This window comes from Bufo bufo, chromosome 4, assembly GCF_905171765.1.
Source record: "Bufo bufo chromosome 4, aBufBuf1.1, whole genome shotgun sequence".
NCBI lineage: Eukaryota > Metazoa > Chordata > Amphibia > Anura > Bufonidae > Bufo > Bufo bufo.
The window spans coordinates 547562055-547575260 of record NC_053392.1 but is presented as its reverse complement, the minus strand read 5'-3'; the positions used below and the strand labels follow the sequence as shown (position 1 = coordinate 547575260).

The 13206-nt window shown below is 45.6% G+C and overlaps 1 protein-coding gene across 1 annotated transcript in view; it reads left to right on the top strand.

Moving 5' to 3' along the window:
* The window catches only part of LOC120999308, a 95949-nt gene extending 85985 nt beyond the window's left edge, over window positions 1-9964 (top strand). Inside the window, exon 20 of the mRNA XM_040430181.1 lies at window positions 9825-9964. Coding sequence (XP_040286115.1) covers window positions 9825-9964 — 140 coding nt within the window. The remainder of the gene's footprint in view (window positions 1-9824) is intronic.
* The last annotated feature ends 3242 nt before the right edge of the window (window positions 9965-13206 follow it).

The following is a 13206-nucleotide window of genomic DNA, read 5'->3' as shown; positions in this document are numbered from 1 at the left end:
GCTTCATTCAGACGTCCGGATGCGTTTTGCGGATCCGATCCATCTATCAGTGGATCCGTAAAAATCATGCGGACGTCTGAATGGAGCTTTACAGGGGGGTAATCAATGACAGGGGGGTAATCAATGACAGGGGGGTGATCAGGGAGTCTATATGGGGTGATAACCACAGTCATTGATCATGCCCCTGTAAGGCTTCATTCAGACGTCCGGATGCGTTTTGCGGATCCGATCCATCTATCAGTGGATCCGTAAAAATCATGCGGACGTCTGAATGGAGCTTTACAGGGGGGTAATCAATGACAGGGGGTGATCAATGACAGGGGGGTGATCAGGGAGTCTATATGGGGTGATAACCACAGTCATTGATCATGCCCCTGTAAGGCTTCATTCAGACGTCCGGATGCGTTTTGCGGATCCGATCCATCTATCAGTGGATCCATAAAAATCATGCGGACATCTGAATGGAGCTTTACAGGGGGGTGATCAGGGAGTCTATATGGGGTGATCACCACAGTCATTGATCATGCCCCTGTAAGGCTTCATTCAGACGTCCGGATGCGTTTTGCGGATCCGATCCATCTATCAGTGGATCCGTAAAAATCATGCGGACATCTGAATGGAGCTTTACAGGGGGGTGATCAGGAGTCTATATGGGGTGATCACCACAGTCATTGATCATGCCCCTGTAAGGCTTCATTCAGACGTCCGGATGTGTTTTGCGGATCCGATCCATCTATCAGTGGATCCGTAAAAATCATGCGGACGTCTGAATGGAGCTTTACAGGGGGGGTAATCAATGACAGGGGGGTGATCAATGACAGGGGGGTGATCAGGGAGTCTATATGGGGTGATAACCACAGTCATTGATCATGCCCCTGTAAGGCTTCATTCAGACGTCCGGATGCGTTTTGCGGATCCGATCCATCTATCAGTGGATCCGTAAAAATCATGCGGACATCTGAATGGAGCTTTACAGGGGGTTGATCAATGACAGGGGGGTAATCAATGACAGGGGGGTGATCAGGGAGTCTATATGGGGTGATCAGGGAGTCTATATGGGGTGATCAGGGGCTAATAAGGGGTTAATAAGTGACGGGGGGGGGTGTAGTGTAGTGTAGTGGTGCTTGGTGCTACTTTACTGAGCTACCTGTGTCCTCTGGTGGTCGATCCAAACAAAGGGGACCACCAGAGGACCAGGTAGCAGGTATATTAGACGCTGTTATCAAAACAGCGTCTAATATACCTGTTAGGGGTTAAAAAAAACACATCTCCAGCCTGCCAGCGAACGATCGCCGCTGGCAGGCTGGAGATCAACTCTCTTACCTTCCGTTCCTGTGAGCGCGCGCGCCTGTGTGCGCGCGTTCACAGGAAGTCTCGCGAGATGACGCGTATATGCGTCCACTCGGAATGAATCAACCACCTCCAGGACGCGTCTGTGCGTACAGCGGTCCGGAGGTGGTTAAAGGAAAATGGAGATGAAATTTCAAAATTTCACTTTTTGGGCAGATTTTCCATTTTAATCAATTTTTTCCAATAACCAAGCAAGGGTTAACAGCCAAACAAAACTCATATTTATTACCCTGATTCTGTAGTTTACAGAAACACTCCATATGTGGTCGTAAACTGCTGTACGGGCACACGGCAGGGCGCAGAAGTAAAGGAATGCCATTTGGTTTTTGGAAAGCAGATTTCACTGGGATAATTTTAAGTTGCCATGTCACATTTGAAGACCCCCTGATGCACCCCTAGAGTAGAAACTCCAAAAAAAGACCCCATTTTGGAAACTACGGGATAGGATGGCAGTATTGTTGGTACTATTTTAGGGTATATACGATTTTTGCTTGCTCTATATTACACTTTTTGTGAGGCAAGGTAATAAAAATAGCTGTTTTGCCACTGTTTTTATTTTTTGTTATTTACAATGTTCATCTGTGGTATTTTTATAGAGCAGGTTGTTGTGGACGCTACAATACCAAATCTGACTACTTTTTTTGGTTGTTTGTTTCAGTTTTACATAATAAAGCATTTTTGAAAAAAATAAAAAAATTTGGTGTCTCCATATCCTGAAAGCCATTTTTTTTTTGTTTTTTTGGGCGACTGTGTTATGTAGGGGCTCATTTTTTTCGGTATGAGATGACGGTTTGATTGGTACTATTTTAGGGTGCGTATGACTTTTTGATCGCTTTTTGTGATGTAAGGTGACAAAAAAAATCTTGCCACCGTTTTTATTTCATTTTTTTTACGGTGTTCACCTGAGAGGTTAGCACATGTGGTGTTTTTATAGAGCAGGTTGTTACGGACGTGGCGATATCTAATGTCAACTTTTTAGTTTATTTAAGTTTTACACAATAACCATTTTTAAAACAAAAAAAATCATGTTTTAGTGTCTCCATATTCTGACAGACAGAGTTTTTTTTTTTTTTGGGCGATTGTCTTAGTTAGGGTCTCATTTTTTTCGGTATGAGATGAAGTTTGATTGGTACTACTTTAGGGTGCATGTGACTTTTTTATCATTTGGTATTACACTTTTTGTGATGTAAGGTGACAAAAAATTGCTTTTTTGACACCGTTTTTATTTCATTTTTTTACGGTGTTCATCTGAGAGGTTAGGACATGTGGTATTTTTATAGAGCAGGTTGTTACGGACATGGCGATATCTAATATGTCAACTGTTTTGTTTATTTAAGTTTGACACAATAACAGCATTTTTGAAACAAAAAAAATCAAGTTTTAGTGTCTCCATATTCTGAGAGCCATAGTATTTTTTTTTATTTTTTTGGCGATTGTCTTAGGTAGGGTCTCCTTTTTTGCGGGATGAGATGACGGTTTGATTGGTACGATTTTGGGGTGAGTATAACTTTTTGATTGATTGGTATTACACTTTTTGTGAGGTAAGGTGACAAAAAATTTATTTTTTTAGCACAGTTTTTATTACTAGTAATTCTTTTTTTTTTACGGCGTTGACCAGACGGGGTGCATCGTGATATTTTTATAGAGCAGGTTGTTACGCACACGGTGATACCTATATGTTAGTTTAAAAAAAAAAAAGAATCTATTTTTTACAATTTTATATCTCTCTCTTTGTGGGAAAGTGTCTTTTTTTTTTTTTATTGAAACTTACATTTTTTTTTATTGTTAAAAACACTTTTTTTTTTTTTTTTGTCCCACTATGGGACTTCAACATTACAGCGTCTGATCCCTGTTTCAATGCAGATCCGCAAAACACGGATATCGGCCGTGTGCGTTCCGCATTTTGCTGACCGCACATGGCCGGCACTATATAGAGAATACCTATTCTTGTCCGCAACCGCGGACAAGAATAGGACATACTCCATATTTTTTGAATATTTTTAAATGAATGGGTCCGCATCCATTTATACAGTCGTGGGGAATGCACCCTAATACATTGATAGTTTGCCTATGAGACCCAGCCTGGGGGCTGGGCCTCATAGGCCTCAGTACACGCCGGGCCCCAAGGCCTTGGAATGGCTTGGGGATGCCATGGCAACCATCGGGTCCCCGCCACGACAGCGCGGGGACCCAATGGCTAAGGAGAGGGAGCGCAAACCTCCCATATGCCGCGGTCAGCGCTGACAGCGGCTTATGAGGGGTTAATCCACTGGCATCGCCGTTATCACTGATGCTGGTGGATGCAGCAGGGATCCGGCTGTCAGTAACAGCCGGATCCGTGCTGCTGATCGCGGCACCGCACATGGTGGGAGGAAGGACCGCAGGACGAGAATGCTCGTCCTGGGGCGCAAAGTACCGGCCATTTAGGACGAGCATTCTCTTCCTGGGTCCTTACGGCGTTAAATGGATGCCTCAGAGTGATGCCATACAGTGGCATCTGTTTACTAGGGATGAGCGGACCCGTGGATGTTCAGGTTCGGATGAACTTCAGGTTAAAGTTCGGGTTTGGCACCCGAACTTGACCCGAACTCGAACCCCATTGAAGTCAATGGGGACCCAAACTTTTGTGCACTAAAATGGCTGTAAAATAGTCATAGTAATGCCCCTTTCACACGGGCGAGAATTTCACCTCACGCATTGCACCCGCACTGGGGCTGTGCAGATGAGTGGTGATTTTCACGCATTACTTGTGCGTTGCGTGAAAATCGCAGCATGTTCTATATTCTGCGTTTTTCACGCAACGCAGGCCCTATGTAAAGGAATGGGGCTGCGTGAAAATCGCAAGCATCCGCAAGCAAGTGCGGATGTGGTGCAATTTTCACGCATGGTTGCTAGGAGAACATAGGGATGAGAAACCCCGGACCCCATTAAAGTCTATTCACTGTATTATTTTCCATTATAACATTGTTATAAGGGAAAATAATTGCATTCTTAATACAGAATGCTTAGTAAAATGTACCTTGAATCTTCATTCAGCAGGACCTGCGCTGACGTCACCACGTGGTGAGCGCGATTATGTCATCAAAGGTCCTTTTGCAGGTCCTGAAAGAAGAAGAAAGAAGACGATGCCTGCTGCGCGATCAAGTGGATGAGGTGAGTTATGTTTTTATTATTTTTTAACCCTCAATTGACATTATACTTAGCATTCTGTATTAAAGAATGATATTATAATAAAATCTACAGAACACTAAACCCAAACATTCCGTTTTTTCTTTGTCTGCGATTGCGTTCCGATGGTCAGTTTTTTTCCACGCGAGTGCAATGCGTTTTGCACGCGCGTGGAAAAAAACTGAACATCGGAACGCAATCGCAGACAAAACTGACTGCAATTGTGTTCCTACTCGCGCAGGTTTCCCGCAATGCGCTCTGAACGCATCCGGCCCTCACCCGCGACTCCCGTGTGAAGGGGGCCTAAGGGCTGGGCTGCAAAAGGAATCAAAATGGGGGTATGAGCAGGACAATTGCCCTGCAAACAAATGTGGATAGGGAAATGACTTAAAATAACATAGAGTATAAAGAAATAAATAAAAAATAATCTTGAACTAGGAGGCGGAGGTTGAGGAGGCGGTAGACATGCCGGTGTAGGTGGAAGCTGCGGTGGAGGAGGTTTTTTATTTATTTTTTATAAATTTGGAGAGGCCCCAAAACATTAGTAAATGGAAAAGAGAATGCAAAGAGAAAGTGCACTGGAGTATAACAATGGCTGGGTGCGGCCGGTATACATGTCTATTCAGCACAAGGTACAGAAGAGTCCTGTGGGATCCAAGCCTGGTTCATTTTAATGAACGTAAGCTTGTCCACGTTGGCTGTGGACAGGCGGCTGCGCTTGTCTGTGATCACCCCCCCCTGCTGAACACACGTTCGGACAATACACTGGCCGCAGGGCAGGTCAGCTCCTCCAAGGCGTAAAGTGCAAGCTCAGGCCATGTGTCCAATTTGAAGACCCAGAAGTTGAAGGGGGCAGACCCGTCATTCAGTATGTGCAGGCGTGTGCACACATTCTTCTCCCCCATGTTGGTGAAATGCTGCCTCCTGCTAAGACGTTCCATATCAGCTGGTGGTGCTGGTTGTTGTGGCGTGCTGATAAAGGTTTTCCACATTTCGGCCATGCTAACCCTGCCTTCTGAGGTGCTGGCGGTGCCCCAGCTGCATTGGCGACTCCTTCTTCCTCCTCCTCTGCTTCCACTGTGCCCCCGCTGTCAGGTGGGAATGCCACCAGCAGCGCGTCTACCAGTGTGCGCTTGTACTCGCGCATCTTCCGATCACGCGCCAGTAAAGAAATTAAGGACAGCACGTTGTCCTTGTAGCAGGGTGGCCACCCAGTAATCAGCACTGGTTAGAATGTGGGCAACTCGGCGGTCGTTGAGCAGGCACTGCAGCATGTAGTCGCTCATGCGTGTCAGGCTGCCCAGAGCCAACGACAAGCTGTCCTCTGTGGGAGGTGTATCGTCTGTGTCCTCTGTATCCCCCCCAGCCACGCTCCAGTGATGCCGATGAGCTGCTTTGGATGCCACCCTGCTGTGAACACTGTTCCTCCTCCTCCTCATCATCATCCTCCAGAACTGTGCCCTGTCTGGACAGTTGTGTACCTGGCCTCTGTTGGTGCAATAACCCACCCTCCGAGCCACTTGTGAATGACTGGCCTGATAACCATGGAAATGATCCCTCTTCCTCCTGTGCCACATCCTCTTCCATCATCACCCGAAATGTTTTTTCAAGGAGACATAGAAGTGGGATAGTAACGCTGAGTACAGCGTCATCGGCACTGGCCATGTTGGTGGAGTACTGAAAAAAGCGCAACACGGCCCACGCGGTGGTGAAGTGGTGCTGTTCCGCAGAGCAACTCACCTGTGCATGCTGCAGCTGAAACTCCACTATTGCCTAATGCTGCTCGAACAGTCTCTCCAGCATGTGCAAGGTGGAGTTCCACATCGTGGGTACGTCGATATGAGGCAGTGAGCAGCAGCAGGGTGAGAAGGCCAAAAGCGCGCACAGACAGCCCGCACTTTCTGCAGCAGCTCTGACATATCGGGGTAATTTTTCAGGAACCTCTGCACCACCAAATTCACCACATGCGCCAGGAAAGGGATGTGCAACAAACCAGCTAGGCCCAGAGCTGCTACGAGATTTCGCCCATTATCGCACACCACCAGGCTGGGCTTGAGGCTCAGTGGCACCAACCACTCATCGGGCTGTTGTTCCATGCCCGTCCACAGCTCCTGCGCAGTGTGTTTTTTTTCCCCCCTAACAGATAAGTTTCAAAACTGCCTGCTGTCGTTTACATCTGGCTGTGCTGAAGTTGGTGGTGAAGGTGTTACGCTGACCAGATGAGGAGGCGGTAGAGGAGGAAGCGGAGTAGGAGGTAACGAGAAACGTCCTGCAATCCTCGGTGGAGGAAGGACAAGCGCCAAACTGCTATCCGCCTCAGGCCCAGCCGCCACTGCATTTACCCAGTGTGCAGTTAGGGAGATATAACGTGCCTGCCCATGCTTACTGGTCCACGTATCGGTGGTTATGTGGACCTTGCCACAGATGGTGTTGCGCAGTGCACACCTGATTTTGTCCGCCACTTGGTTGTGTAGGGCAGGGATGGCTCGCTTAGAAAAGTAGTGGCGGATAGGAACCACGTACTGTGGGAGAGCCAGCACCATAAGGTTTTTAAAAGTCTCCGTCTCCACCAGATGGAATGACAGCATTTCAAAGGCCAGGAATTTTGAAATGCTGGTGGGTAGGGGGTACTTCCTCTTTCTCTCCAGTGTTTGGGGGATGGACAGCTGAACGCTTCCATGGGACATTGTGGAGATGCTTGGTGACAGTGGTGGTGGTTTTGCTGCCACATCCTCTGTTTGCAGGGTGGCAGGTGCCACTGTCACTGCAGAGGGGGAGGAAGAGGCCGAGACTGCAGCAGAAGAGGAAGCAGGAGGAGCCTGAGATCTTTCGTGGTTTTTGAGGTGTGTATACTGCAGCTCGTGCTTTTCATTTTGATGCCTGGTCATGTAGGTGGTGCTCAAGTTTAGAACATTTATGCATTGCTTCAGGCACCAATTGCACAGCGTGCGAACCACTCGCGTCTTGTCATCAGCACATTGTCTGAAGAACTGCCATGCCAGGGAACTCCTTGGAGCTGGCTTTGGTTTGCTCGGTCCCTGGGTGTGGTGGGCAGTAGGAGGCATACTGGCTAAGCCACTCTGCTTTTGCACCCTGCTCCCTCTTTTGCTGTGCGGCTGGCGCTGTGTGACCACCACCTCTTCCTCCAAAACTGCACACGTCACTCGCATGCTCTTGATTCCATGTGGGGTCTAGGACCTCATCATCCTCCGCATCATCTTCCACCCACTCTTCACCCCTGCCCTCCTTGTTGGTCTACACACTGCAGAAAGCCGCAGCAGTTGGCACCTGTGTTTCATCATCATCCGAGACGTGCTGCGGTGGTCCTCCCATTTCCACATCCTGAAACATAAGTGGTTGGGCATCAGTGCACTCAATCTCTTCCACTTCTGGTGCAGGGCTAGGTGGACGGCCCACGGAAACCCTGCCAGCAGTGTCATCAAAAAGCATAGGAGACTGCTGCATGACTTGGGGCTCAGACTGCTTAGAAGGGGGTGAGGTGAAAGACATGCCCATGGGCTGCAGGTGCCAAGTCTGCAATTTCAGCAGGGGACCGGGTGGGAGACAATCTGAAGGAACTGGAGGCATTGTCAGCCATCCAATCTACTTACGCCTCTACTTGTTCTGGCCTTACCATTCGTACACCGGCATTCAGGCCTACAAAATAACGCTGAACGTTCTGTCGCCTACGTGCACCTGATAAAGGTGTTTCATTTGGGCGTGTAGCTGGTACAGATCAACCACGTCCTCTCCCTGCAACAGGAGCTCAACCAGGGCCACGTCCCTTATTTGATGCTCTCTTCATTCTTTTACGGTTACCCACCAAAGTAACATACAGATTAACTATATTAATTTCCCTGTCACGGATGCAGTTCAGGTGTACCTCACACCAAAAAAAGTGGTTGCCCAAGACTCACAAAAAATGAGAAACGATCCTGTACAAGTTTTAAAACAGAAAAAACTCACCTTATGACAGTCCTGCCGTTCCAGTGCCAAAGCTCCCGTCCAAGCCAGACTGGAAGTACTGATGTCCTGTGTACACCTCCGTGACCACTGATGGCCAATCAATGGCCTCAGCAGTCCATAACTGACATGGCCAAGGAAGTGTATACAGAAAGTCATGGGATGGGAGCCGTGGCACTGGAATCACCTTTGTATCATAAATAAAGTTCATTTTCTTGGAAAAGATGTTACTAATTGTCCTGTGGGGGACATCTAATTTTACAGTTAATGAGAAGTCTTCCAGGACAACCTATGATGAAGTGCCGTAATTGTCATGTTTCAAATCCCTTCATTTCATATGTTAATATTTTGTTACAAAGGAAGAATAATTAGCAGTCATAGGGAACATAATAAGATTAGAATTAGTTCTGTACCTTTGTTGCAGCCATCAAGCACATTTTTGCATTGTATTTGTGAAGAAACTCCATGAAATGGCAATTATGTTAATATTTACTTAACATAATCAGTTATTGTCTTTTGACCAAAAAAATAAAATCCAGAAATTGTCATATATGCATATGGTTTATATAGAATAAAGGCGATTGTAAGCAGCTGCGGAAATATGGGAAGTGGGGCAAGGGCCAGAAGAGCAAAGAGAGACAACGTATGGTAATAGGAGGCCTGGAAGCTGGTGAATTATCCTGGTGAATAGAGCATGGTCATTAGTATGGAGGCCATCCTTTTCAGTAGACATGCATGACCAAGCTTAAACTACTTTCACATCTGCGCTTTCCCTTTCTGCTATTGAGATCCGTCATAGGATCTCAACAGTGGGGGAAACCGCTTGTTTTGTCCCCATTGTCAATGGGGACAAAACTGAACTGAACGAAACGGAGTGCACCAGAATGCGTTCTGTTCCGTTTGGTTGTGTCCCCATCACGGACAGAATAACACTGTAAGCTGCATTTTTCTGTCCGCAATGTGGTGCGGAGCAAGACGGAACGGTCATGACACACAATGTAAGTCAATGGTGGCGGATCCGTTTTCTCAGACACAAAAGAAGACAGATCCGTCTTATAATGATTTTAGAGCTGGATCTGTCTTGGCTATTTTACATATAATACAACCGGATCTGTTCATAACGGATGCAGGCGGTTGTATTATCATGACGGAAGCGTTTTTGCTGATCCATGATGGATCCAGCAAAAAGGCTGGTGTGAAAGTAGCCTTAGATGCTGGGACATGTAACCATCCCCCCCCTCCCCCCGTTACTGGATATGTATTACATCTTAGACTCATGTGGAGAGGGCCACATGCTAGTATGGATTCTATGGACCCTTCTAACATCCTTAATGTCGTTACAGGTTCTCTGGAGAAGTATATAACTATTCTAGAGGCAAAGTTCAAAACATCCATTCTCAAGATGGTCTACGCCGGCATTCACAATAAGTCGGAGGATGACGGAGATCTGCAAGATTTCTTCCGTTTTAAATGCTGGATATGAGATAATGAACAATTATATTTTATGAAATACATATTTTTTTGTATTTGCCTTTATGATGTGTTAGAATGTAAATTCCATACAAGGCCAATTCAAAGAGCTCAAGGAGTTGTATGTTCAATATAGGACTTAGGCTACTTTCACACTCGCGTTTTGGCTTTCCGTTTGTGAGATCCGTTCAGGGCTCTCACAAGCGGTCCAAAAGGGATCAGTTTAGCCCTAATGCATTCTGAATGGAAAAGGATCCGCTCAGAATGCATCACTTTGCCTCCAATCAGTCTCCATTCCGCTCTGGCGGCGGACACCAAAACGCTGCTTGCAGAGTTTTGCTGTCCGCTTGACGAAACTGAGCCACAATGGCACACAATGTAAGTCAATGGGGACGGATCCAGTTTCTCTGGCACAATCAAAAACGGATCCGTCTCCCATTGACTTTCAATAGAGTTCATGACGGATCCGTCTTGGCTATGTTACAGATAATACAAACGGATCCGTTCATGACGGATGCATGCGGTTGTATTATTGTAACAGATCCGTTTTTGCAGATCCATCACGGATCCACCCAAAACGCGAGTGTGAAAGTAGCCTTAAAGGGTTTGTGTCACAAAACATATTCTACATTTTTCAAACCAGAACCTGGATCTGAATACTTTTGTAACTGCATGGAATTAAAACTGTAGTAAAGCCAGTGAGGTATTCAATGAAATGTATGTGTATAGCACCACCTGCTGTTTGTTTTGTTCCGTATTTTTTGTCCGTCTCACTGAGCTGGTCGAACGTGCTCAGTTAAAATTTTCACCTGCCACCAGCCGTATGTTCTGTTAGAAGCTGTGGCTGTTACAGGGAGAGAGCTGCAGGCCCGGTATGGTACAAATTAAAAAAGTTGTGCCAAGTGTTTAAACAGTAACTAAACCTTTGAGAAAAATTTTAAAAACACCCTAATAAAAGTTTTTGTATTTTTATTAGACTTCTACCTACCTAAAGCGCACCATTCCCTGTGCGCTTAAAACTGACATTTTTATACACTGCTAACAGCTCTGCGGTGTACGGAGTATGGGCTGTAGACATTTTTATGAATGGGGCCGCAGCAGCAGTGGGTACAGGCAGGAGCGCATACTGCTGCACCTGTCCATGCCCCCCAGAGGTTTACCAATTCCTGGCATAGCACATGGGTTCTCTGTACCCATGTGCTATGCCAGTATTAGCTGAGCAGAGCGGCTCCTGCACTTAGCTTAGCGAAGCAGGAGCCGCTCAGCTAATCCTGGCATAGCACATGGGTACAGAAAACCCATGTGCTATGCCAGGAATTGGTAAACCTCTGGGGGGCACGAGCAGGAGCAGCAATATGCGATCCTGCCTGTACGCACTGCTGCTGCGGCCCCATTCATAAAGTGTGTACAGCCCATACTCTGTACACCACTGAGCAGCCAGTGGTGTACGGAAATGTCGGTTTTAAGTGCACAGGGAATGATGCAGTTTAGGTAGGGAAAAGTGTAATAAAAATACAAAATCCATTAATAAAGTATATTAGAAAAATTTTTATTAGTGCATTAGGGACATGTTATAAAAATTTTACTCAAAGGTTTAGTTACTCTTTAAGTTTTCCCCTATCCAGAGGATAGGGGATAACCAGCTGATCGCTGGGGGTCCAACCATTAGGACCCCCACCGATCACTAGAACATTCCCCCGTCTTGATCAAGCGGCAAGATACCACAATCACAGCATTATATCCATTACATTGGAAAATATAGTGGTTACAAATCGAGTGAGGAGTAAAAAATCTGTGAAAAATGTTTTTACTTTCACTTTCAGCTGCATTCTCTGCCATCTCGATTTCTAACAGCTGTAACTCCCAATGTAATGGATTAATGCTGTGGTAATGCTGGTACTGTTTGAAATCTTGGAATGTCAGCTTTCAAACAAGACACAGGTATGTTTGGAATGCGTTTGCAATCTTCTTTGGTGAAAAACTTGGCACAACTCCTTTAAATGGGTTGTGCCACTTCAGCAAGTGGCATTTATCATGTAGAGAAAGTTAATACAAGCCACTTACTAATGTATTGTTATTATACATATTGCCTGTTTTGCTGGCTAGATTCATTTTTCCATCACATTTTACGCTGCTCGTTTCCACGGTTATGACCACCCTTCAATCCAGGAGTGGTGGCCGTGCTTGCACACTATAGAAAAAAAGTGTCGGCCTCTCTGGTGTCCAGGACTGTGGGACCGCAAATAGGCTGGTGCTTTTTTCTATAATGTGCAAGCACGGCCACCCCTGATGGATTGTAGGGTGGTCGTACCATAGAAACAAGCAGTATATAATGTGATGAAAAAATGATTCCAGCCAGCAAAGGAAGCAATATGGGCAATCACAATACATTTGTAAGTGGCTTGTATTACCTTTCTCTACATGATAAATGCAGTTTGCTGAAGTGACACAACCCCTTTAAGCCAGGTAGTATAAACTTAACACTAGACAGTCTAGAGATGCATCATTTTTATGAGCACCAGTCACTGTATCTGGCACATCTTTAGACTGTCTAAATGTTGCATAGTGTTATACCCCTCATTATTTGTAATCTCCTTCCCAGCACCATAAAGACGTCTGTAGCCTGTGGAGGTCAGTATTATTCACACACAGCATGTTTTACATCTCTGAGGAGACTTCTGAGCTTGCACATCCATGTGAGTGTGACAGAAGGTTGGAGCACTAATAGTTAAATAGGGGAGCTCTGAACTTGCAGCTCCCCAAGCATGTCAGAGCAAATAAATGTCAAATTATAGAAGAAATGCAGTATACAGCCAGCGGTACGGTGAAACATGAATCTCTCCAGGTGCATAGATATATTTCTAAAAATACATCTGTCCAAGATAACATGCCTTAGGTCACTTTCACTCTATAGTCATTAGCCAGCCCAGCCAGACCTCTAAATCGCAGTCATTTTCCTTCTCCATAACTAATGTTCCAAACCTGCATTAAAGGGAATGTGTCATCAGAAAGTGACCTATTGTCTAAATCACGTCTTTCTTTATGTTAAACACTTTTTTTTCCCATGTCAATATCTATAATAAAAATAATAAAAAAGACAATAAAAAACTAAAATTGTGCAGTTTTCACACTGGCCACTAGACCTAAAATATGTCAAGACTTCCTGTTCTTTTCAGAGCAGCCACAAGGGCCATAGACACAATGGACAGGAGCTGATCCTACTGACTTCTATAGGAGAGATTTCTAGGCATGCTC